Source organism: Myodes glareolus, chromosome 11, assembly GCF_982192425.1.
Source record: "Myodes glareolus chromosome 11, mMyoGla1.1, whole genome shotgun sequence".
NCBI lineage: Eukaryota > Metazoa > Chordata > Mammalia > Rodentia > Cricetidae > Myodes > Myodes glareolus.
The window spans coordinates 16,658,658-16,684,905 of NC_142036.1; the positions used below are offsets into that span (position 1 = coordinate 16,658,658).

General features: G+C 46.3%; 1 protein-coding gene across 7 annotated transcripts in view; it reads right to left on the reverse strand.

The window, feature by feature from the left end:
- Positions 1 to 14,372: 14,372 nt before the first annotated feature.
- Ppp2r5c (protein phosphatase 2 regulatory subunit B'gamma) overlaps positions 14,373 to 26,248 on the reverse strand; it is a 134,434-nt gene continuing 122,558 nt past the window's right edge. For 3 of the 7 annotated variants that reach the window (XM_085697944.2, XM_085697943.2, XM_048431295.3), the window contains 2 exons: positions 23,397 to 23,513; positions 14,373 to 17,023 (listed from right to left, as the gene is read on the reverse strand). In XM_085697944.2, coding sequence (XP_085554070.1) covers positions 16,892 to 17,023; positions 23,397 to 23,513 — 249 coding nt within the window. In that variant the 3' untranslated portion in view covers positions 14,373 to 16,891. Of the gene's footprint in view, positions 17,024 to 19,742; positions 19,813 to 23,396; positions 23,514 to 26,248 lie in introns of all 7 variants that reach the window. The other 4 variants (XM_085697946.2, XM_048431298.3, XM_048431297.3 and 1 more) reach the window with 3 other exon arrangements.

Below are 26,248 nucleotides of genomic sequence, written 5' to 3' on the forward strand. Positions count from 1 at the left end.
CACCTTCAATCCTAGCACTTGGGAGGCAGAGGCAGGGGGATCTGTGAGTTTGAGGCCAGCTGGTCTAGAGTCCGTTCCTTAGCTACAGAGTAGTTAAGGCCACACAAGGAAACCCTGTCTTAAGAAAAATCCCAATGAATCAAAATGTGGGACTGTGGAGTCCAATCCCAATGGATACCACTACAAAGCACGCAGCTCTGAAGGCTTAGGGAACACTGCAGAAGAGGGGATGGAATGAGTGTAAGAGCCAGAAGAACAAGGAGTTTGCTGTGAGACTGTGTCTCCCAGGGATGCCAGAGCCAACATGACAGCCTAGATATGAGAAGAATAAGGATGACATCAATAGGCGTGCCAAAGTGGGCAGCCTCAGTCTCACACAAATAGCTGTAGGTAACTAGGAAGTGCTAAGAGTGGGAGAGAGAGTCTTCCCGAGGCAAGAGCACAGCAATTGTTAGTAAAGGCCAAGCTGTTTATCCAAAGCCCCCAAAACAGCCTTATGACTAACATTCTACAGACTGAGCAGTTATATTTAGGAATGTGTAGTATATATCCATATCCATGTAACAACTAATAAAATAAGAGGCCATGAATTTGAAAGAAAGCAAAGAGGTGTCCATGGAAGAAGGGTTTGCAGGGAGAAATGATGCATTTTTATCATAATCTCCAAAATAAAGGGAAGCAAAGCCCTATAACTTGTGGTTGATCTCCAGGACCCACATACTGACTGTTCTCTACCTTTATGGTGTGCACATGTATGCACATACATGAATGAATAAATGTAATTTTAAAAACTGAGCAGAGTACTTACAGTGTGACTCCAGCAGCATTTAACTTCCCCTTGAGTGCAAACGCAGAGGCAGAATGACCCTGACCTTGTCCTGTCCAGCACCACTGTGAGGCATAAACTGATACCTACCTTATTCCTAAAAGTAAAATATCAGCACTCTCGAGGCTTCTCAAAGTGGACTAAACAAATAAGCATATAGGCAGATTAAAAACAACAGAAAAAACGGGTTTCAAACTTACCAAACACACCAGACCAGTGAAGGGTGCAACACCCGTACCTGAGAGTGCTTGCCTTCATGACAGTAACAGTGCTCACTGACCTCTGAGCTGATCACTCAGTGAAACCAAGACCAGTAAAGTCTACCAAGGGCTTCACCTCAGCCCATCACCACCTACCACGTGGCCTGACTAAACTGTCAATCCACCCATCCATTCACCCATCTGGACCGGTTCTACACCTGAAGCCTGGATCTACAGCTCCGCGGCTCCGAGCTTGGTAGCTCTGAATTCTATGATCAACAGCTAACTGTCCAGCTGAGCTCTTCCATTTCTAAATACAACATTTGTAGCCGCTATCTGCCTCCAGAAAGCAGCCTGTGAATTCACTGGTCTCTAGCCTTGTATAGCCATTCTATAACATGCAACACAGTCTGAGCTGTAATGTATGATCTGAGAGTTATTAGTGATTAAGAGAGTGAAAGCAGGACTACTCTAGACCACAGTCAACAAGAGGGATGTAAATTCTAACACGTGGAAGAGAGGTGTGTCCAAGTTTCTGACAGAGCACTCCCAACACCACGGCTACCTTCTAGGGTTACCGGTATATTGGGCAGGAAGCAGTGGGCAAGAGACAACATTAGGGCCTGTTGCCTCATTTGGATGGAGAGCTGGGGGCTGACAGTCCCTTCTCAAGACCCAACAACCGTATGCAGGAGGGAGCTGTCTCTGTGGGTGGTCAGCTTCCATGCTGCTTCCTTGTAAAAGGCGTAGCTCTGAGCCTGGAGGGCACCAGCCCGGATTTCCAGGTTCTTGTGTCCTAGAACACTAAGACGCACGGACTGAGGCTGTGACAGGTAGTTTATTTTAAAAAGCAAAGCAATCAAAACTAGGCCTGGGCAGGAGGTGCACACCTTTCAGGGAGATCTCTGAGTTCAGGGTCTACAGAATGAGTTCCAGGCCAGGCAGAAATATATATAAAGACCCTGTCTAAAAAAAAAAAAACAAACAAAAAACAAACAAGGCACCCCGAGGAAGTGGGAAAGATGGGTGCTCAAAATCTCGTCGACCCATGTGAGTTTTGCTCCTCTACAGTTATTTACATACCAAGAACCTCTACCTGTTTGTTATCGTATGCTTGTTACACTTGGGTGGGAAGTGTTTCCATGCCTGCCTGTTTCTTTTCCTGGGTTAGAGATGCCGTTCTCTCTCCGCACCCGCGCCTGCAACGCTGCTACAGGACACTGGCTCTGCTCCACCCAAACTACGGCCACGCCTCGGGGTTACGAGGCGGAGGCAATCCAGTCACCCACGTCACCGACCCCGCCCTTTACGTGGCAAGTGACCGACCCTACTGCAGCCCTGAAACCAGCATTTAGTTTCTAGCGTGCCTGACAATAGCTGCCCAGTAACCACTTCTGTAGATTGCCGGATGGGTCACGTGTAGCCAGGGACGCGATCACGTACGGTCTTCTGTCATGTGAGTCATCAAACCAATCATCACGGTCCGGAAGAAGACGCATTGTGATTGGTTCATTTTCCCCCAGCTACCTTGTGAATCTCGCGAGGTTGGAGTTTAGGGGGCTGTCCCAAAATTTTTTTGCGTCGCCTACGTCATTTTCCTGCGCCAGACTTTAGGTTAGGGGACTTGTACTTTTGTCATCTCCCTGTCCTGTGGGCTGTGGGGCATATTTCTAAACGCGGGTCCGAAATGTCTACGGTCAGCACTCCCTTCCCTATTAGGGACACGACCTCCTGTGTCCGTTTTCTCTTTCTGTGGCTGCCCGGCTTGCCCTAATTCGTTCTGTGTTGGAGACGGAAGGAGGTCATGTGGCTTCCGGGCGCTGTGATCCATCCGGTCACATGCATTGTAGAGGCTGCGCCGTGCTTCTGCCTGCGGAGATGGCGAGTACTTTCATAGCAAATTTTGCCCTGGTTTCTTGTCCTGGTGCAGCTGTACTGAGCGATCCTGCTTATTTTAATTCTTCGATGCTTTCTGTATTATGTATTACACTTCTCGTTCCTACAGAGCTATTTGCTGTCATCGGCTTGCTTTTTGATTTTGATTCAGGGTATTATGTAGCCCTGCCCGCTCTCAATTTTGCTTCCGCCTCCACCTCTAAAAGTGTTGGGTTGGCAGGCGTATCTTACACACACACACATATACACTTTTAATTGTTCGCCCCCCCCCACTTGGATTTTGCTGTTCTCGTTGATCCTACATTTATCTGTACATGCCTTTATCAGACACTGAGCTAGTGAGCGCTGGAGTGGGGGTGTCCCACACAGTGCCAGACCCTGACGGTATAGCCATTAACAGGGTAATAGGAACATTGCTTGTTTAGATCTCATGGGCTAGCCTGGGGTGACTGGTCGTAGATAAGAGGGAAACTGAGCAGCTCAGGGCCCTTCACCAGAGGCATCTTACACAAAAATGAGTAGAAGCCAGGCACAGTGGTCCAGGCCTGTAGTCTTTCTACTCTGGGGGTTGAGGAAGGAAGAATAGAAGTTAAAGGTCATTCTTTGCTACTTAGTGAGACCTTTTTTCAAAAGCAAACAAATCATAAAAAGACAAAAGTCAGATTAGGTCAAGATGCCTATTAGTGTTAGAAGGCTTATGGGAAAAATTCAGGCCATCACGGGGAGAGTAAAAGTAAGTTGCTTGGCAGTGTAATGATCTGTTCTGTCTCTTTAAGAGACAAGCCATCAAGCCATGCCTACTGCTCCCCTGCTGAGACAGGTTGATCTTCAGCTTCCAGCCTGAGCTCCCTCTCTTTTCCTTCTCCCTTTCGGAAGAGGCAGCTTCTGCCACTCCCCACTTCTCCTCTTCCCCCCTTCTATCTCTCCTCTCTCTCTCTCTCTCTCTCTCTCTCTCTCTCTCTCTCTCTCTCTTTCTCTCTCTGCTCTTCTCCCCTTCTCCCTTCCCCATCCACAACCCACTGAATAAATATCCACCCTCACTTTGCATGACGAGCCTGTCCATGTCTCTGTGTCTTGCCCACCGCTGTGTGTCTCCTTACCCTGGACCAGCCATCCCTGCCTGGGACTGGCTGCTCTCAGGGCCTGCTACCACCATTTGGGGAACCTGCAGCATTTCTGCTGCCTGCCACCGCTGGGGATCTGCAGCATTTTTAATTTTTCCATTACAGGCAGGACTGTGAACGGAACAGATGGGTGTTTTTGGAAGGTCCCCCTTGGCTGCAGTGTTGATTATTCGAGAAGAGGGCATTGGGGAGGCAGAAGTAGGGAAGGAAAGACAAACTGAGAATGAATTAGAATCCTAAGTGTGTGCCAGAACTTTTCTGGTCTCAATTTGCCCATCTTTAGTGACAAGGGAATTGGGGGTCTAAAGAGACAGCTCCGCAGGAAGGAGCATATGCAGATAGGTCTTGCGAAGACCTGAATTTGATTCACAGCATCATTATAACCGCCTATAACTCTTGATCCAACACCCTCTTCTTGCCTTCTGGGACACCTGCATTCATAGGTGCAAACCCACACACAAAAACAAACACATTAAAATTGAAATAAAAACAGCAGATGGTGGTTGCACACACCTTAAATCCCAAAGCCTGGGAGGCAGAGGCAGGGATATCTCTGTGAGTTTGAAGTCAGCCTGGTCCACAGATCAAGTTCCAGAACAGCCAGGGCTACACAGAGAAACCCTGTCTCGAAAAACAAACGAGGCCAGGCGGTGGTGGCACCTACCTTTATTCCCAGAACTCAGGAGGCCGAGGCCGAGGCAGGCGGATCTCTGTCAGTTCAAGGCCAGCCTGGTCTACAAGAGTTAGATCCAGAACAGGCTCCAAAGTTATAGAGAAACCCTGTCTCAAAAAACCACACACACCACAAAAAGAAAACCATAAACAAACCAATCTTAAAGAGTGGGAATTGGGCTCTGGCTTTTCTCACTCTTTGTTCATGTTTCCAGCTAGCATCACTTCACCTTCACCACGGCTGAAGTGTGTAGTTGCTCTTTCAGCTCAGTCTATGCACGTGTTGCTGGCGGCACGTGTTTCTAACCGCAGCCCTCAGAAGGCTGGGATGGTTGGATTCTGAGCTCAAGGTCAGTCTTTCCACACAGTGAGACCTGGTCTCAAAACAAAACCCAGAATGTTTTTAACACTTAACCTTTTTCTACAAATCTGCAAGCCATGAGCAATAGCCAGAAATGATCCACTTTTCCTTCCTCTCAACTGCCACTGATCTTTCTCGTCCCTTCAGGAAATCATGAGGAGGCAGTAGGATGGTTATATTGACAGTGGGAGCCCACCCCCACCCCGTGCCAGAGATGTTGAATTCAGCATCTTTTTGAGGCGAGGACTTTCATGTCTTTGTATGGCCGGAGGAAGGGAGGCAGAGGTAGAAAGGCTGACGCCCTTCTAGAAAGCTCCCCCAGTGGCAGCACACCGGGGATCCCTTTCAACCCCATGTTTGAGTGGGACACAGACCTTCAATCCATGCCACAGTCTTGGAGAACACACCCCTTTCTTCTGTGGATCTAGTGAGTGTGTTCCCAGGACCAGATTGGCCTTGCCTTCTTGGGAAGCAGATACCAGAGAGAATGGCAGTTCCTCTTGGTGCACCATCTCAGGAGGCTTGTGATGTCCTCCTGTCCACACTGGTCATTGAACTTTGACTCTCTGGCCAAGGTGGTGCCTGCCAGGTGTCTGCAGTGTAAAGCCACTTTCCCATTTTGTGTTTGCCTAGCAGATTAGAAAGATACTCGTCTGTGGCATTGACGCTCCATTCTTTCTCAGACATCCACCTGCCAGTCTTAGTTAGCTTCCAGTGGTCTGTGTTTTGCCTTTGTCAGTCACCTTGGCAGCAGTTGGTCTCCCATAGTTACCTATCTCCATCATTCTCTGCCTGTATTAATGGAGTCTTCTGCACGGAAGAGCTTTTCTTTCTGTATCAGCTACTTAGCCTGTTGCTGTGGATGGACTTAAGGGAGGGAGGCTTACTTTGGCTCACAGTGTGAGAGGATATGGCCCGTCACGGCAGGGGAGTTATGGTGACAGGGATATGAGGTGGCTGGCACACTGCATCTACAGTCAGGAAGTGGAGAGATGAATGCCGGTGCACAGTTCATTTTCTCCTTTTAATCCAGCCCAGGACTCCAGTCCGTGGTGGTGCTGGCCACATTACGGTGAGCCTTTCCTGCTCAGGCCAGTTCCAATGGGATGCTACAACTGGTCAGGCTGACAAGACTAACCATCACATTTCCTCGGTGGCTTTTTCATTCATTAATATTTGACTCAGGAATTTCATATTATATAGTGGGTTGTAGACTTATTGAATTATTATTATAGTATTGATGTCCAAAATATCTTTTTTTGCAATGTAAATATCTACTTACTTTATTTTTTTACATTTCAACTTTTTTCTTTTTATTATTATTAAAAATTTTCACCTCCTCCCCTCCTCCCATTTCCCTTCCCCTCCCCCTATTCCCCCTCCCCCTCCCTCTCCAGTCCAAAGAGCAGTCAGGGTTCCCTGCCCTGTGGGAAGTCTAAGGTCCTCCCCGCTCCATCCAGGTCCAGGAAGGTGAGCATCCAAACAGACTAGGCGCCCACAAAGTCAGTCCATGCAGTAGAATCAAAACCCAGTGCCACTGTCCTTGGCTTCTCAGTCAACCCTTCTTGTCGGCCACGTTCAGAGAGTCCAGTTTGATCACATGCTCCATCAGTCCCGGTCCAGCTGGCCTTGGTAAGTTCCCATTAGATCAGCCCCACTGTCACAGTGGGTGGGTGCAGCCCTCGCAGTCCTGACTTCCTTGCTCATGTTCTCTTTCCTTCTGCTTTGAGGCAGGGTCTATGTAGTCATGGAAGTCACTATGTAGACTTGGCAGGCCTCAAACTCACAGCGATCTGCCAGTCCCCCACTACCCCTAGTGCTGGCATTAAAGACCTGTGTCATCATGCCTGACTCCTATGTCTTGTAACAAATGCCTATCATCATTTGTTGATCACTTTCTTATTTTCTGTTACAAAAAAGATGGTCTAGATTCAACTTGTGGACTGGACTGCTTCTCCAAGGAGCTGTGTTCCCTTAATGGAGCACATGTGTACTCCCAGCGGACAGGGACTTGGTACCTAGCATGCTGTTGCTGAGTATCACTGCTTCTGCCTCCACAGGCTTCATAATTACTTTGGTATCTTTGGTGGTTTGAAAGAAAGTGGCCCCCAAAGGGAGTGGCACTATTAGGAGGAGTGGCTTACTTGGAGTAGGTGTAGTCTTGTTGGAGGAAGTGTGTCACCGTGAGGGGTGCACTTTGAGGTCTCCTATGCTCAAGCTACATCCAGTGAGACAGACCACGTGTTCTGTTGCCTGCAAGTCAGGATGTAGGAATCTCAGCTCTGTCTTCAGCATCATGTCTGCCTACATTCCACCATGTTACACCAAGATGATAATGTACTAAACCTCTGAATTAAATGCTTTTCCTTTATAAGAGTTGCCGTGGTCATGGTGTCTCTTCACAGCAGTGGAAACCCTAACTAAGACATTATCTGAGCCTGTATGTATGTATACATATATTCTGAATTCATACTGACACTACAACAAATTTAGGGGATCTTTCTAGTTTCCTGCTATGTTTGCAATTATCCACACCCCCACCAGACAGTGAAAAAAAAACTGTTTTCCATCTTCCTGAAGATGGGTTTGAAGTAGACAAATTCCAAGCAAGGTTTTTACTTGCTCAGCGAGCATATTAGTTAATAGGCTTTTTAGAGAGACAGAAACAATAGAACAACCATATATATGATTTGTTTGAGATAGGTCTTGCTATGGAGTCCAGACTGTCTTCCTGCCTCAGCCTTTGCATGCTGGACTATAGGTGTGCACCAGTATGCTCAGCTTATATATAAAACTTAAGTGGAGATTTATTATGGGAATTGACTTGTGATCGTGGAAGCTGAGATGTATTATACAAGCTGGACAACTGGAAAAGTGTAAAGTGTAATTGCGCCTGAGTACCAGACTTCATGGTGTAACTGTCAGTCAAAGGATAAAGACCTGAGAAACAGGGTGGGGTATCCCTCTGGCCTCTGTATGTATGTGGGCGTGCATGTGCATGCACACACACACACACACACACACACACACACACACACACACACACACAATGCCTCCCTTATATTAAAAGAACCAACCAACAACCCAGCCAGCTAACCAGCCCCTCACAGCCTAAAGTGAATGCAAGTGGTTGACAACAAAAGGGATCCATCAACAGGCAGCCTTGCTGGATCCTACTAAGTAGGTGCTATGACTTGGTTTCCAGTGTCTGCTAGCTAGTATGACTTCCCTTTTCTGAGCTGCGTAGCTATTTCTCTGAAATAAAAACATTTTCTCCTGGAGGGAGGTTCTTAAGAGGACTCCCGAGGCCCTTCTTCCAGTCAAGAGGAAACTGCCAGGGAAGAGGAAGACTTTTGGGTGAAGCTGTTTAGAAGCTAGCTAGTGGGCTTCAGAGACGCCATGTTCCTGAGTCCTTATGTCACCATGTTTCTGTCAGTGATCCCAGCAAACTCACTGGTTCACTGAGTAGATTTGGATAGAATCTTTTATGTTCTGAGTGCCCTTTCTGGAACAGAATTTGTTCATGGCTCCTCAGGAAAAGTCACACGAGTTTATTTCATTTTCTGTAAACCAAGGGGTTTGAAGTAGACAAATTCCAAAAAAAAAAATGGAATTTTAAATTTCCTAGGTCATGAGGCAGATCCATATTGTAATACTAAAATTTTTCAAAAGAGAGCAAAGTGATGCCATTTATTCTCAAGTACAGAATTATGAAAAAAAACATGGTTTATGCCTGCCACTCTCAGAAGGTAGAATTTATGCCTGTCACTCTCAGAAGGTAGAGGAAAAGCTGACCAGACATGGTAAATACTGGATCAGTAATCTGGAGACCAGATGTCACTGTTCTTTTCTTGATAATGAAGGATGATGCTCTCTTGTGCCCAGTACTGGCTTGCAGACTGGCAATGGGGACCTATGTATGAACATTACAAAGCTGACCATGGCCCCAAGTCAACTTTAGGGGAGAGTTAGCATTTTATCTGGGTACATGTTCACACAGGACAGGACAGGAGCCGGGCGATTATGTCTTCCTGGCACAGCCCTCATGGCTAAGTCATAGGGGCTCATGGATAGAGTCATGTGTTTGCATCCCACAGCTCTGAGTGATCCTTCATTCTGAGCAACTTGTGATGGATGAAATGGAATCATGCCAGACTCTAGGCTGGAGGTAAAAAAACCAGAGAGACTGTGATACTTCTAGCTCTTAGGTGCTATTCCGTCATTATCTATGCACCTGCACCATCGCGACCACTTACAAGTGTTTTTCCAACTCAGACTTGAAGGTTAAAAGTAAAGGGAGGTCTTTTATTTTACCTTGTTATGACATTGGGCCTTGCTCTCTTGTCTGGACAGTAACTCCTGGGCTCAAGTGATCCTCTTATCTCAACCTACTGATACCGCAGGAGTTTGCACTATGTCGGGCTCCCCATATGTAGTTAATATTGATAGAGAATAAGAGCCTTGTCCCAGCACTCTGGAGGCAGAGACAGGTGGATCTTTGTGAGTTCAAGGCCAGCCTGGTCTACAAGAGAGTTCCAGGATAGGCTCTAAAACTGTAGCAAAACCCTGTCTCAAAAAAAAAAAACAAAAAACAAAAAACAAAACAGTCTTGGGTTGAGGGAATAGCTCAGCCGATACTGTGCTTGTCTAGGTTTGATCCCTAGCACAAAAAACCAGGCATGGTTTTGTACATACATATTTCCAGCACTTGGGAGATGAAGACATTTGGGAAGTCCAGTCATCCTTGGCTATATAGGAAGCTCAATGTCAGTCTGGGATATACAGACTTTATATCATTCCACCTCCTAGCAGTTTAAAGTTCTGGACTGTTTCCTCCTGGGCTAGGACAGCCCTGTCTCTGGCTGTGTCCTTCTCCTTAGTGACTGTTTAGTCTCATCTTCCAAGACCTCCATGTTCTCAGACTGGCTGCAAAGTTTATCACAGGCTCTGAATCCTTCTTGTTTTCTTGGGGCTGTTCAGTGGGGGAGAGCATCAAGTTTGGGGTATGTGGGTGTTGGCTAGGAGACCCCAGAACTGCTTTATCTGTCAAGTCCGGGCCAAGTTCACAAACCTCCCTGCACACTATTCCTCTTTTGAGGGGATCTTTTGAGGGGATCTGATGAAGAAGGGGTTAACTGTCCCCCAAAGTGGGACTGGCCTTGTCTCCAGTTCTCAAAGGTAGCAGCTATGCCATTTTTCTCTTGGGGACTGGGACCATGCTGGGTATACCATAATAATATAGTCTAGGGGTCTAGGAGATTTAGCATCAGCTCTACTCCTGGAGGGGATGGATACTAAGACCTAACTGCGTATGTGACCAACCCTGAGGACAGATGAGCTTTCAGGTATACAGACCTCGCCGTGAGTTGACTCACACCACTGCCAGGCAAAGCCAGCACTGAAGACTAAATGTGAGCAGAAGACAAGTGGCAACCGAGCCAAGCCCATCTCCTCTGGCTGGGACATCAGCCTGTTGATTGTAACATGTCCTTCCAGCTGCTGTCCTAAACACCCTCATGCAGAGCACTTCCAGTTGCTTCCTCTTCCTACGTCTTCCTTTTTAGTTTTTGTTTTTCGATTTCTTAATTTATTCTTAATTCATTTATTTATTTTAATTTTTATTAATTACTAATTATTTTAATTAATTAATTAATTGTTTTTGTTTTTTGGTTTCTCTGTAGCTTTGGAGCCTGTCCTGGAACTCTCTCTGTAAATCAGTCTGGCCTCAAATTCACTGTTCCCTGGGTAATGCTCACTGGAATCAATTTACAAGCTTTTAAATATTCTCATTCCAACCTTGCTGGGGACAGCTCTGATGAGATTCTGATTATCCTCTTTGTTGAGGGGAAGCCTTGGCTCAAGTCTTCCAACCAGGGTGGAAATTAGGGCTCCTGGAGGTAATTCCATCAGAAAGACCAAGCTCTGGCCCTACTGGCTTCAAGATGCCTCTAAAGTCATTATGAATGGACACCTTAAGTCTAAAATGGACAGCTTCCTACAAGCTATATTTTGAAGACAGAAGTGAAGATGACTTAGTATTGTTAAGATTGGGAATATGCCTACACACAGCATCTATGGCAGTGCTTCTCAACCTATGGCCTCTTTAGGAACTGAATGCCTTTTGCAGGGGCCTTTTTGCAGGTCTAAGGATCACTGGAAAACACGGATATTTACATTACAAATCATAACAGCAGAAAAATTAGTTATGAAGTGGCAACAAAAATAATTTTATGGTTGGGATCACCGTAACATGAGGAATTGTATTAAAGGTTAAGAACCACTGCTCTATGGAAAGCTCTTCCCAGTGGAAGGTGCACACTTCCACAGAGTTCCAGGGTTCCCAGACTCCCCAACCCTGGCTCCTGGGTTCCCTGTGCCCCTCACACTGTTACCAGACACATCTGTTCCCGCCTGCTTTATTATCAGGAGTTGAGAAGATTGGTCAGGACCCCTTGGTCTAACAGCTGGTTTCTTAGACACCACTTTCTAAAAATACATACTTGAAAGCTCTAGCTTGACCCAGCTCATATTTGGTCAATTTCCCATAAGCATAATGCAGGCTGAGCTGGCCTTGAACTAGATATGACCAGGAAAACAGGGAGAGAAAAAGATATGCTCTAAATTTCTTTTGGGACGGAGCCTCCCATAGCCCAGTCAGGCCTTGAACTTCTGGTCCTCCTCCTTCAGCCTCCCAAGCACTGGGATTCCAGGTTTGGGCCACCATGCCTGGCAAATTCTCGTCGTCAGCCTTAAGTTCTTAAGAATTCACATGCTTTTGTGACACTGGGCACGATGACCCAGGAGGCTAAGGCAGGAGGATTGCTGCAAGTTCGAAGCTAGTCTGGACTATGTAGTGAGTTCAGACCAACTTGAGCCACAGAATGAGATCCTGTCTCAAAAATAAGATTCTGTTTGTAAAGATGATGTGAAGGAGATGGTGAGCTGAGTTGGGGAAGGGTACCTAGCTTCCACCGGCATGGGCCAACCTCTTTACTCAGATGGGTTCCTTAAGACAAACCCAAACAAGAAACAACACCTCCCGCCCCAAAGGCCAATGTTAACTTAAGGCTGGTGGATTTCAAATTTTTGGAAGTGGAACCCATTTTTCTCCACTGAATCATGTGTAACAACATATAGATTTAATTATGAGGTGAATTTTTGATGATCTTCACAAGTTTCATGTTAGTGTTAGTAACAAAGGCAATGAGAATAGAGGTTTTTTTGATGGCTGAAATTTGGTACAGCATGTTTGAGACTTTGCTTAAATTTACATAGAAACAATATTCCTAAAGCACCATGAGGCATGGACTGATGTCTGAGGTTCTTCTGGTTCTGCCAGGCAGGTGCCAAGTTCAGTCCACACCCTCCTATGCCCACACCTTCCCCAGATTCTGGGGGCCTCACTGAGAGTTCATGGTCACTCAACTCTCAGTCTGGAGTATATAGACATGAATTCACACTGTTTACCTGGATGTTTCCACAGCTTACTGTCCTTGTGGTGCCTTGTTTATGGGGCCTTCCTACCTGTAATAGGTCCTGGTGCATGGGCTGAGTCCTGGCTCCACTCAGTGCTGTGACCCTGGGGCAAGTGACTTAAACTCTTATGTCCTGGTCTCTTCACTGTGAATGGAAAGAACGGCCAACACTCTGGTTGGACAAAGGAGCTCCCACAGCACCTCCCCCTTTTGTTTAAATAAGAGAGTTCCAAATCCAATATAAAACTATGAACACTAGGAATAGATATCAAGTATAAAGTTAGAATTACAACCAGCATAAACAATATTAAGCAAGGAACATATCCTAATGTTTTAATAAACATCCTATCCTAAGGAGTCTAAGTCTTGTACTGAAAATGGCTTGGCTAGATCATAAGAGGATGGTAACTATGACTATCTAATCTTCAACCCATCAAAAGCCCGAGAAAGGAGATAATATTACTCAAGTAGGCAGGAAGTGCAATCAAGCAGCTTCCAAAATGTGCAGTAGATGACAGAGACAACTGGCTGCCTGAGCAGTGACCCAAAGTCTCATTTGCAATGTTGAAGCAACCAACTTTGGCTAAGGCCTAGAGTAACTGACAGACCATTTTCAGAGGCAGGAAAATTTTCAGAACTGTCTTACCCTGTCTTGGCAAGGTTTGGCAGTTTTTTTTTTCTTGTATCCTGCTTGTCCAGTTTGGACATCGTCCACTTTGTCAGTGGTCGAGGCATGGGCAGTTCCTTGCCCAAAGGCCAAGAAGAAAACAAATGGAGCTTAGCCAAAGGGTGAGAGGCATCTACAGATCAATGCCTGGGTACAACGATGGCGGAGAGTAGTACTCCTGGCCACCACTGCTGACTTAGTACATGGGTTTCAGGGAAGGAAACACAGAGCTTTTCCAGTTTTCCCAAGAGCCTCTTGAAGCACTGCGGCTCTGGCAGCTGTCAATCACAGCACACCTCTGGCCAGTTCTTGTGCTGTGCTGTGTGTGTGAAGTTACCAAACATGATGTCCTTCTCCAGCTGGGTCACCATCCAGTGCCAGGAAGCAGTAATCCTAGTTACTACCCCAGATCTAGTGTTTTCTAACCTGTGAGCTGCTTCTGCAGGTCTGAGGCCCAAGGCCTCCTCTGGCTTCTCTCTGCGTGGGATTTGGCCTCCATTGCTTAGCTCCTACCAGAAGGGATGGAAACCCAGAGACCATGTAATGGGCAAGGGTCACTGACCCAGAGGTGCCCTTCCCTGCATGGATCAAGCACAGGCAGAGTGAAGCCCCTGGGCTGTTCTCACAGGTGTCAGCAACAAATGGGCCAGCACAGACCTAAGCTCACACCCTCGGCATGTCCACCCACTCCAGACACTTAGTCAGGAATCAAGGTTAGAACCCCATTAGATTTCTATCCATCAGATTCGTATACACATTGCCTATTTAAAAATCACGTGTTGGGTGTCAAAAGCTGCATCTGCCTTTTTTTCTCTCCTTCTCTCTCTATAGCCCTGGAGTTCACTCCGTACACTGGACTGGCCTCAAACTCACAGAGATCTGTCTGCCTTTGCCTTCCCAGTGCTGAGATCAAAGGTGTGCATCACCACACCTAGCATCTGCCTTTTCAGTCAACGAGGTAATATGGTAACTCACAGGTTCAGCTTCTAAGAGTGGAGACGAGGCGCTAATGGACAGTTGGCACTCAATAGGGGGACACAGGACATCTGTTCCCAGTGTCCCTGGAGTGGCTGGTCTATGACCTGACAGTAACAGCGTGTTGAAACCAGACTGCCCAATGCCATGGCTAAATTTAGTTTCATGATGAGCGATAAAATTCACATGTTCTTTATTTAGTCCATATAATACACCATTTTAAAGAGGTCTTTAAAATCAGATAAAAGAGCATATTAAATGGCAAGTGCATGAAGTCTTTCTTCATAAACAATGTCAAAACAAAAAAGTTTTGAATTACAAAATGTTAAAAAATATGTTGGTACTTAACATTTCACTAAAGCATAAAGTTACAGATATTTTCTAAAGAAAAATAACTGTGCCACTTACCTATCTTTGCTGTTTCTATGAATTTTTTTAAATTCTGTACATAGGACATTTTGTACAAAATACGAAGTCTACATTTTTATTACTTATTACCATAAAACAAAGATACAATGTATGTACAATGTTCAAAGGAAGCCATACAAAGCCACACTAGAAAGACACTTGGAACTGTGACATCTCTGGCGCACAGATACATTTTGGAAAGAGTGAAGGTGCCAAACTTAGAGCCTTAAGAAGAAAAACAGTCATCCATTTATTTTCAACATGGTACTTTTTTTGGAAACCAGTTTGGTACAGAACCAACAGTGTCTCTATAACAATATATAAGTTGAGCAATTAGCACAGGGAACCCAAGTACTAACTAGGGAAACTTTAATAGGCCAAAATATTGAGTAATACTTTTGTCAAAGAAAATTAGTTTCTCTCAAAATGTTTTTTTTTTCTTCCTTATTGGTGAAGTTTGTCTTCAATAAAGAGCAGAAATAAAAGCTAGACCAGCTGATGTTCTTCTGTGCTGAGCTTTGAACAATCACCCGGATACTGATAGCTTGAGTTCCACACAGAGCAAGAGTCTCCCGGGACCTCTCCCCACATATGGAACACCCCACATCAGGGCCATCTGAGACTCTACCAGCTAAAGACGAGAGTTCAAACAATGGGGTTCAAAACACATAAACACTGCTTTAGACAATAAAAGCACCCTTTTTCCCTCAAAAGGAGAAGGCATCTCAACTTTTTTTAAAATGATAGATTTCATAATGTAAAGTGGATAGATACTTGTCAAGTTTCTCAGGAAGTGTTCTTCTCACCCAAGCAACCAGCCTGTCTACCCACAGCTGGGGCCACCTTTCCGTTTTGTGTCCTGATGGCTCTCCCCTTCCTGCAGATGCCTGTCTTTCCTGCTGTGTCGTGTGAGCATCAGCAGAGCGCTAAGGAGACCCAGGACAGGTTCTGTGGCCACATGAGAGCAATATTTTTCCCCCATGGATACCCGAGACCACAATTAAAAAAACAGATTTTAAAAGAAGCCACATTTTTACCTCTTATGCATCAAGACATTTAACACTAAGTTATTTTTATGCAGAGACACAAGAAACTAGCCACTGTTCAGAATAGCGGTACACATCTCACGTAGCTTTCAAGCAGGATAAGTAAAACACTGGCCACCCTGAGAGAAATAAAGAACAGACAAAGCGCTAAGTTTAAGGATTTTTGTCCTCGTGCTATTCCACCTAAAACAGAAGTTTAATCCATGCAAGAAGTCTGGGAAGCTGTAGCAGCATGTGTAGACGGGCGGAAACGCAGACACTGCACTTTTCCTTATGAGTCTGGTAATGTGTGCTTTTTAACAGAAAGGCTCACCGAGGGCACCCTAACAGCACGGCCTGCAGAATGCCCAAAGGCAGACGCAGTTTGCAGTAGGCCAAGTGGCTTAATTATTGTCATGTTCTACCAATGTGGAATTCTTAGATCTGACAATTTTATCAATTCAAAAGCCTTGTTGAAGGATAATGTGTAACTAGATGAAAAACTGATTATGCAAATTAACATGGACATATAATTCCAACACTGTGATTCTAGTCAAGGTGAACTGAGAAAGCACTTCTCAGAGCTTGCCTCTCTGAGCTTAGGTGGAACCCTGGCCTCTACCACAGACTAGGAAATATGGTTTTCGGTAGACAGTAAGGGGAGCATGACACAGTGTGTATGCCATTCATCAAAGGAAAGAAACACCTTGGGAGGTCCCAGCACTGAAGATGTTGGCTACTTGCCTAGTAGGCAGCTAGAATGTGAAAGCAAAGAGCCATTTCTATGAGGTCTAACCAACAAACACTAGCTGTTGGCACAGCAAACTGTGGAAATGTGTCAAAGGTTGTAAAGTCTTAAAAAAGGAGGCGATGCCTTCTAAAGTGTTCCTTTGATTTGAAAACCATGGTGTTACCATAGAACTACCTATTTCGTAGGCGCATAGGGTCCACTGGGTAGGACAAGAAGACAACTAGGGTGCTTTCCTACAGCTCTGACTTTGGGACACAGTCTTACTCAGGGCTAGGCTGGGGTGGTGACAACACTGTCATCAACCCCTGGCTTAGCCAGCAGGGCCAGAGAAGCCACCATTGTTTGAACTCCTAATCTCGAGCTGAGGCAGACGAGCATTACTGCCCACAGAACGGGTCGGAGGGAGCTTTGACTTTGAGAGCAGCTGATTGGTATGGCACAAACAGTACGGCTTTTCTACAGCATCCAGAAGAGAACTGACAGGCCCAACTCGGACGTGCTGCTCCACAGGCTAGCGCCCATCCTGGGAGAGCAGCTCACTGGCTCTGCAGTGAGCCTCCAAGGCTTTCTCGGTGTGGGGGTCCTGAGGCAGCTCGGACTTGCGGCGCACAAGGGGACGGTCCTTCTTCGGGTCTTTCTGTGCCTGGAATCACAAATGCAATGCAGTTGGCTACGCACTAGGCTGACTGAGAAGGGAGTTTGCTTCTGAGTTAGAAGTAAAAGGAAAATATGGAGCAAGCAAGGATCATAGATGTGCTACAGCCTTGGCTGGCCACAGGATATGGGCCCATTTCCTATTCGTTCACCCCAAATATCCTAAACACTATGTGATGAGTGTGAAGCCTAGTGGGCAGTTTGAAGAACCTCCAGTTCTTATTACTCACCTAATTACCCCCCCCCCTTTTTTTTTTGAGACAGGATTTCTCTGTAGCTTTGGAGCCTCTCCTGGAACTAGCTCTTGTAGACCAGGCTGACCTCAAACTCACAGCTGCCTCTACCCTCTGCCTCTGCTGGGTTTAAAGGTGTGCACTACCACTGCCCAGCTTGTACCCTCGTTTTTCATAGAACATCACCAATGTCACTTTATGATCATGTCTGTTACACACATTCCAGAATGTAGACACTTCTTTAGAAGAAAGCAGAATGAATAGTAACAAACTACATTCAAACCAGGTAAGACAGAGCTAAAACTTCTGCAAAAAATTCTAAAAGTTTTTTACAGTAGGAATTGTTAAATGGGTTATGCAACTAGAAAAAAAAATTGTACCCAGAGGTCATTTACATAAAAGTTCCCAAATCAAGTCTAGGAAATAAAAAATTCCTTTTCATTCTCTTTCCGAAGTTTAGGAACTCCACTTTACCAGGAAGATTTAGACTGTGCACACACACACACACACACACACACACACACACACACACACACACGCACATATGTACCTGTTTTGAGACAGGATCTCATTATGTAGCTCAGGATGGCCTTAAATTTATTATGAAGTCCATGCTGGCCTTGACCTCATAGCAATCCTTCTGCCCTGGCCTCCCAAGTGTTGGGGTTATAAGCATGAGCCAGTAGGCCCAGAGATTTAGCTAACTGTATCTGCAAAGAACGGGGCCAGAGGGAAGAGCCTGCACTGAACATCTCTCAGTTTTAGCGGAGGCTGTGATGTTAGCACCAGCGCTCTGGAACATAACAGACCAACTCAGCTGTCCAAGGCAATGTACTGCGAGAAGACTGGAGGCAGTCTGCAGTGCTTTTGGACCTAATTTCCTTAACCCCAACTTTTTCCTTTCCATCCAGTGTCTCCAACCAAAAAACACAGCATTAAAGAAAGTAAACCTTTATGATGTAATCTAGGAAAAAAAGAACCACTGAAAGCCAATTATGTGACAACAGAGATAGCATGTATGAATGGCTGCTCCGTGTGCTGATGTCGGACTTCCATATGGTGATAAAACATGCTCCGATACTCCGGTTGGAAACTCAAGCACCTGTCAAGCCACAAACAGAAGCCTGCATTTCAGAGTTTGGTGTCTTAGCAGGGTTCTCTGTGGATCTGCTTATGAAAACAGTAGCGGTAAGGGCTCCGGTGTCTTGTCGGACACCAGGATTATTGCTAGAGCTGTCACTTGAACCTTAGCACTCAACATGGTGAAGGAACGTTTTTTGATTTGCCTGCCAAGAAACCAATCAGCAATCTCCATACAAACTGTCTCCTGTCCCCATACAGATTGTCACCAGTCCCCATACAGACTGTCTCCTGTCTCCATACAGACTGTCTCCTGTCCCCATACAGACTGTTACCTGTCCCCATAGACTGTCACCAGTCCCCATACAAACTGTCTCCTGTCTCCATACAAACTGTCTCCTGTCCCATACAGACTGTCACCAGTCCCCATACAGACTGTCTCCTGTCTTCATACAGACTGTCTCCTGTCCCCATACAGACTGTTACCTGTCCCCATAGACTGTCACCTGTCCCCATACAGGCACTCACCAGTACACATGCTTCTAAGAGTGCATTTATTGATTTGAGTTTTGCTACAAAACCCAGGCTGGTTTCAAATCCATGATTCTCCTGCCTCAGGCTCCCAAGTGCTGAGATTTTGGGTGTGCACCACCACAGCTAGCACGTAAAGAGTGTTTTTTTTCTAACCCATCAAAAATTCAGAGGTAAAATTCTACCTTGAATTTTAGGTCCATCCTAATACAAACCAACATTTTAAAATACGTGAAATATGTAATTACCTCTGACACAGGCATGCCAGAGAGAAGAAATGCCTTAACATACAGACCATAGTCAAGGCCTTGGAGCTGTACCCAGTGAAGGTGAACTGAGGAAATGGAACTGACCAGAGCTTCTGGACAAATACGAGGGGCCTCTCTGCTTAGCATTGCAAATGGATGCATGAAGCAGAGGATTTGACAAACCACAAGAGGAATCACAGAGGAAAGGAGGCAGGGAAGAATGAGACACCATGCAGATGGTGGTGTAGCATGAGCAAGATCTGGGGGAGAGGATGTGCTGGCAGCATGCAGGCAAGGGTGGGTGGATGAGGAAGCAGGAAGTGTTGGCATGAGACACGGCAGATGCCAACAGCCAGTGCTAGAGGACCTGTAGAGAACATGGGTTGCGGACACAATGGAGCACACCTCCTTTATCTTGGAAAGGTGTTGAATTCAAACTTTAGAAATGAAACTATTTAGGGTAGAAATAGTCAACGTTCTTTAGTTCTGTCTTGCCCATCACAAGGTGTGATGTTGTGGAAAGAAGGGAAAAATACTTCATGCGCACCGTGGCGACTCATCACGCTATAGCAGACACAAAGCCGTAAGTATACTCTAGGCATTTTCTAAGGAGTACCTGCACTGCCTGCCTTCCGTCTCTACACCTTCCTGACTTGCGTGGTAGACACTGCTTTTCTCCCGATCAACTGTTAAAAATGAAAATTGTTAATATTTTAAACATCTCTGATATCAACGTTATTCCCATGAAGCTAACACACTTTCCAGGGGTGTTCTGTACAGGGTTCCACAGGTTCCACGAAGGAAATCCAGACATTACTGAATGTCTCCACCTCCCCCAACATCAGATGCCTTTCCTAGCACTAACTCCTGTTCCTGGTCTCAAGCAAAACCATCTTATTTGCTTCTCACCCTGTCCTGACCCAACAGTCAAACCCACTTAGAGAAACGTGGAATCTTGTTTGAAGAACAGTGAAAATAAATCTGAGGGCCACAGAAAGTGCTCACATTCCTGAACCCCAGCCCTTAGTTTTTAGCTCTAGATTGTTTGGGTTTTGAGCCAAGGTCTTCCCGTGTAGCCTGGACTAGCCTTAAATGTACACAATCTAGCCTTGGTCTCCAGAGCACTGGCACCACAGGCATAGGATACAACATCTGGTACTTGGCACATTCTTTTGTTGTCATAACTGACTGAGAATTCCAAATGTTCTCAAATGAAGAAGAGATTACCATTTCACCTGGTGGCGGTGGCGCACGCCTTTGTCCCAGCCTTGGGAGGCTGAGACAGACTGATCTCTGTGAGTCTGAGGCCAGCCTGTTAACATAGTGAGTTCCAGGACAGCCAGGGCAACACAAAGAAACCCTGTCTCAAAAAACAGAAACAAAAACAACAAAAAATGAGTTTATCATTTCAAATATTGCCTATGAGCCCGTACCTCTCAGAAAACCTTCATCTAGACACTGAGACTCACGCAACTTCATTTACTAAAGCTCAGAGGTTTAAACCACAGACATCTTGACACTGGGCAGTGTTGTCTTTTTTCAGGGTTGCTATTCTAGGTCTTCTGAATTTCCACAGAAATTTTTTATTCAATTTCCAAGGCAGGCTCTTTACTGTTGCCCAGATGGCTTCAAGCTTGAGATCCTCCTACTCTGTCTTTGCACCATACCAATTTCAGAACTGGTTTGTTTTTGAGCCCGGGTTGACCTCTGCAAGTGTTATATGGCCAGGAATGACTTTGAACTTTTGCTTTTCCTGCCTTCACTTCCCAAGTGCTAAGGCTCCAGGAGTGCCACCATGAAAGGTTTATGATGTGCTGGGAGCCACCCAGGCCTCTGCACACCCTAGGCGAGCACTCTACCACCGAGGTGTATCTCCACTTGTCAGTTACTCAGGAGAATGTGCCACAGAACTCAAAAACAAGGTGGAGGACCGACTTTGTAAGAATGCCAATCACATAGAAAACTCAACTAGATGATGTAATTTTAAGAGTCACAGAAACAGACGGCCACAGGAGCCTCTCAGAGCAATCTGCCAAGGCTGCTGAGAATGCCCAACTGGTTTTACCAAAAGGGTACCTGTCACCACAATGGGTAACAGCTGGAAGGCTCCATGGTACCAGGGCTAACAATGTCAGAGATACTTTTCAAGGCATTTTTGCTTGAGGTGTAAGATGAATTTGGTGTGTTCTCGATCCAGTTGCTTATCTTGTAAAGCACAGGGTGTAAGTTATAGTGGATTGTGACCAAAGCTGAAGGATGTACCAGAAGAAAAATTTCTCTGAACTTCCAAGTACTCATTGTGCAGTAAATGGCTTACAAGCCTTCAACTTCTAAACTTTATATGACCCAAGTAGAACGCCCCCCCCCCCAAAAAAAAGAGGAAGAGGTCACCAAATCCCAGAGTAACACGGGCATCTCAGATAAGCATTCAGCTGGATTGCCACTGGCAAATTCAGGGATGCAAAATCAAAGTGAAAATAAAAAAGGTGACCCGCATTCCTTTCAAAGTTACAAAGAAATCATACAGGAAAGCTAGTGCCTACAGGAAGAACACAGAAAATACATAGGTTTTCTTCCTTTTCTAATCACTCCTCTCCCTCTCCCTCACTCTTCCTTTTCCTCCAGGAGGTGAGTCTCACTATGTGCCCCAGACTGGCCTTGAACTCACAATTCCCCTGCCTTGTCCTCTCAAGTGCTGGGATTATGGGCCTGAGTAACTAGGCCCAGTTGAATTCTTTTTTTGTTGTTGTCAGTTTGTTTTAAAGACAGGGTTTCTCTGTTTATCTTTGGCTGTCCTGGAGCTCACTCTGTAGACCAGGCTGGTCTCGATCTCACAGAGATCCGCCTACCTCTGCCTCCTGAGTGCTGGGATTAAAGGTGTGTGCCACCATGCCTGGTCCAGTTGAATTCTTGATGCGATCTATTCATTGCCAAGAATAACCACTATAAGGAAAGTGTAGAATTCAACTAATTCCCGAGTTTTTCCATTGCATTTTTAGTTCTTTCATGTTTGGCTGAGTAGAAAGAACTATTCATTCATCTATTTAAACAAACTTTAAGTCAAGAGGCTGAGGATGAACATGGATTCCCATGACAAGTGCTAAGGCTGAGCCCTCCTTGCTCAGCACTGTGACTGGCAGCTGTGACTCCCAATTGGGCGACCATGTTGCTGCGGTGAAAAGAAATGGCCACAGGCACCTCTGCTTACGGTATTGACATACAAGCCACAGCCTTTTAGGGCCCCGCCACCAGTAATCATGAAGAGATGCTGCTGCACCCTCTCTTCAGGCCAGGTCTTGAAGTGCTTCTGTGTGCTACTCTGGGACCACAGCCCAGCTCAGAAGGTTCCGTGTCTGGTGTTCTGCAGACACGTGTGGTTGGGACTGATGGGATGCTCACTCTTAGTAATGCCTCATCCTATCTTATCAGGTGGGGATTTACTGGAACCAAACAAAACAGATTAGAGAACCCTTCTGTTTATTTAACTGCACTCCAATAGATATCAGAGCAGTAAGCTAAGCAGCAATAAGGGTTCCCTTCTACATTCTAGAATCTGAGTGCTAATGTCTAGGGATCCTATCATTGGTCAAAGGGGGCTAAAATTCACAAGTCAGAATAATCAACACCTCTAGGTCCCTTCAAGGCATTGCTTACACTTGCCTGGAATAGGGAGCATGCCCAGACGAATGCAGACTCTTAGGACCTGCAGAAGAACTCAGTGGATAACCCTCCTTAATACCTTTCTGCATGTGTTCTCAATTTGGCAGAAAGAAATCTCTGGATCAGAACTGCTCTAAACGGTTGCATGGAGTTGCAGTTACTGGAATGGCTGCTGGCACAGCCCTGGCCTGCCACAGGGGCTTTGGTTCCTGGAGGAGGCTAAGCTTCCCCATCCTGGTGTCCTGGGAGGTGAGGGGTGTTAACACCTGCTAAGAAGAACTAAAGGAAGTGTCTCTGAGCCAGAGCAGAAGTGAGAGGGCTGCAAAGGGAAAAGTGAATGGCAAGATGCTATTGCAAAGCTTCAGATTTTGCTCACGCTCATATAACACATAGTTAGGAGTTGGGTTTCTGTTACTAAGGTAAATGAAGCAACAAATTGCAGACATACACTTAATTGTTAACTTTTCTAGCAATCTGATCGTTCAGATCTACAGATGTTTCCTAACAGGTGGCTACATTTCCCTTTACAGCATTAGCTTAGCGGAATGTGACGGACCCGTCAAGCACATCTGTAGCGGGCACAGCCCTGCTGAGCTCAATGCACTTTTACCTGACGAGTCTCGTCGCTCACTGTCTTTCTCAGCATCTGCACATCTTCAAACTGAGGCCCATCTGTCTCCATTGCCACCGGAATGTTCATGGCGCTGGCTTGACTATACACTGCATACTGCAATGCAAAGTATGGAGTCACTCTCTGTTAGGTGCCGGGTCTGAACTTAGGCACTCATACTGCAGGGGTTGCTTGCCCACTGTCCTTCCCTGTGGCCCTCTCACACAAGAAGCCATGTGGTAGGAGACAAACTGGCCTACTTGTCCACTGATGAAGCCTGTGGGCTGCTGCCTGCTGGATGCTGGAAAGGGGCTCACCCTCCTTCAGTCTAGGCTATGGGAATGACCCTCTGCTGGTCCCAAGATCACTTCTACATCTTCCTAAGTCAGCCCAAAGCCCTCCTGCACCTCTGGAGACAACACACTAAAGGGGGACTGCCCACAGCAAATGGCCACTTCTCACCCTGTTCTCTGTACACAGCTTGTCAAGCCCTCCCCACCCCCAGCTCTCTTCCCTTCTTCACGTCCACCCTGGGGCAGCTGCCTCAAATCCTCCTTCATTCCACGTCCTCAATAGTTTCTTAATATCTCAAACCTTTCAATACATCCCAATATCCTTCTTGTCACCAAAAACTAACGCAGCTGATTTTTGCTGATTCCGCTAACCTGGCACCCTGTGCCCCTGGAGTCAGGCCTGCTATGCTTTGGGGCCCTGTGCTCAGCTTTCCACTTCCTTGTGTTCTGGGTGTATCAGGCAGGTTGTAATGGCAAATGGCCCCCACCCTGGCCCCAGTGACTTTAGGCTTTGTGAGCAGACGGGTGTAGCCTACAACTTGTTAGTTGCTGGCACCTGTTCTCCCTGTGTGGTCAGCCGGGGTGGCGGGGACAGAGTCAGTGTCTGTTGCAGGTTGGGGGTTATGCTCAGTTCTTCCCTTGCCAGGTATGTACTGCCAAGAAGCCCAAAGCCTGAAGAGGATGCTGGGTCCTGTGTCCCGGCTATGGCCACCCACATACTTGGTCTCAGCCACCCCTCTGGTTAGCAGCTCTGTTCAGGCCAGTCTGGCTCCTGCTCTTTCTCTAATAGGCTACCTCTTGGACACTAACCATGTGTTCGCTTTACCTTCCAGGCCCTGTACTTGTTGTAACCACACTTGGCACTCAAGTTTCTTCTAATAACCGCAGAGCCCTCCTGCTCTGCTCAGTAGCCCCCCCCTCACACACTCCTCTAAGAGGCAGTCCCCTGTGAGCCTGGCCCTTCTGGCACACCATCCTGCTGCCAAATGAACTGCAAGTCCGCCTGGGCCATTGTGCTCCTTACATATATTTGGAAGGATGAAGGAAGATGGCTTTTGCCTTCTCTCCAGTATTATCACAGCTCCCTCAAGGCCGACCCTGAGTTTCTCTAATATCTTCTGACTTGCCTAGGTCTTGGGCCCTTGCCTCAAACGCAGACTGTGTGACAACTGTAGAGTCAGGACTCCCTGCTACCGCCGGGCTAGACCTCATCCAATACCAGTGCCATTTCTTTCTGAACCTTCCAACAGACACGAGCCACACCTGCAGTCTAGAGTGGTCCTGTCTCGGTCGTGTGCTATGCTCTGGCTGCATCGGCTACCTTATGCACCCTATGCTTTTAGGTGCCAGGCTGTATTTGTCTCTTATGTTTTTATCACTGGCAATTTCCATAATTTGATTTTGGATACATGGCACCTTGTCCTCAAGGCGCTCAGAGTCAGGTGGGGAGGAAGAGAAAGTAATGACGTCTACATGACACACTACTGGGGGCCGAGCTCAAGCAGAGGCTTCATCCTGATACTCCAGGATAAAGCCAGTGTTTCCCACACGAGTTGCACGAGCCGTGGAAAGGATTCTGTGCTCATGGGCTGTGCTGGTTCACAGCAGATGAAGCTCACTCCCAGTAGGCACAGGCAGGCTTTCCACAAAGACCATAGGAATTCAAGAGGCAGCAGCTCACGGAGGATGAGAATGCACAGGCCTCCATAGAAAGTGGAGGACCTGAGACACGATCCCCTGCCAGTGGCCCAACTGCGCTCACACGACATCCCAGCTGGGGGTGGGGGACGAGCAATAGGATGCTCTAGAGTCTATTTGGTGGATTAAAAGAAACACACCATTGTTGGAAATGACCAGTGTTTTAGAATTCCACCCAAAGCATAAGACACGGAAAACCCAGGGAAGCAGCCACAGCTGCTAAAACAATGTCTTTAAAGCCACAGCTTCCAGCCTGTCTGGGCATTTCACATCTCCGGGCAGGTGAGATACTTGCTTGGCCTGTAGAAACAAGAGGTTGCTTCGGGAAGCCAGTGAACACACTGAATTACTGGTAACCTTCCTTTGGATGCTGAAGTTGCATGTTCACTCTCACCAAACTTGATATGAAAACTGCTTAAGAACTCACATATCCAACACCATACTGAACCCTGTAATAATAAGCACTGACCGGAAATTAGTACTAACTTTTCTCTCAAGAGAGTGAGTTCTAAGGCTATACTTTCAGCTCTGAGGTCTTGGCACATGAAGTATTTTCCACTTTAGAAACACTGTGTCATGGGGCTGGGCATGTGGACAAGACTCTGATGGCTGTCACAGATGGTTCCACACAGAGATGGGGGTGAGGACAGTGGGAAGGGAGGTCCACAGGTATGGTATCACCACAGACAGTTTAGAGAGCCATCAAAAGGAATAAACCAGGCATCTTCGCTGCAGGGCAGTGGTGACCCCAGGCCACATGTTAACACAACAACCAGCTCTTAGTTTGGATGAAGAAGTTTTAGGCAGTTTTCTTTTCAACAGATTATTTCCATATTCTAGACAAGGCACACTTTCCAAGGC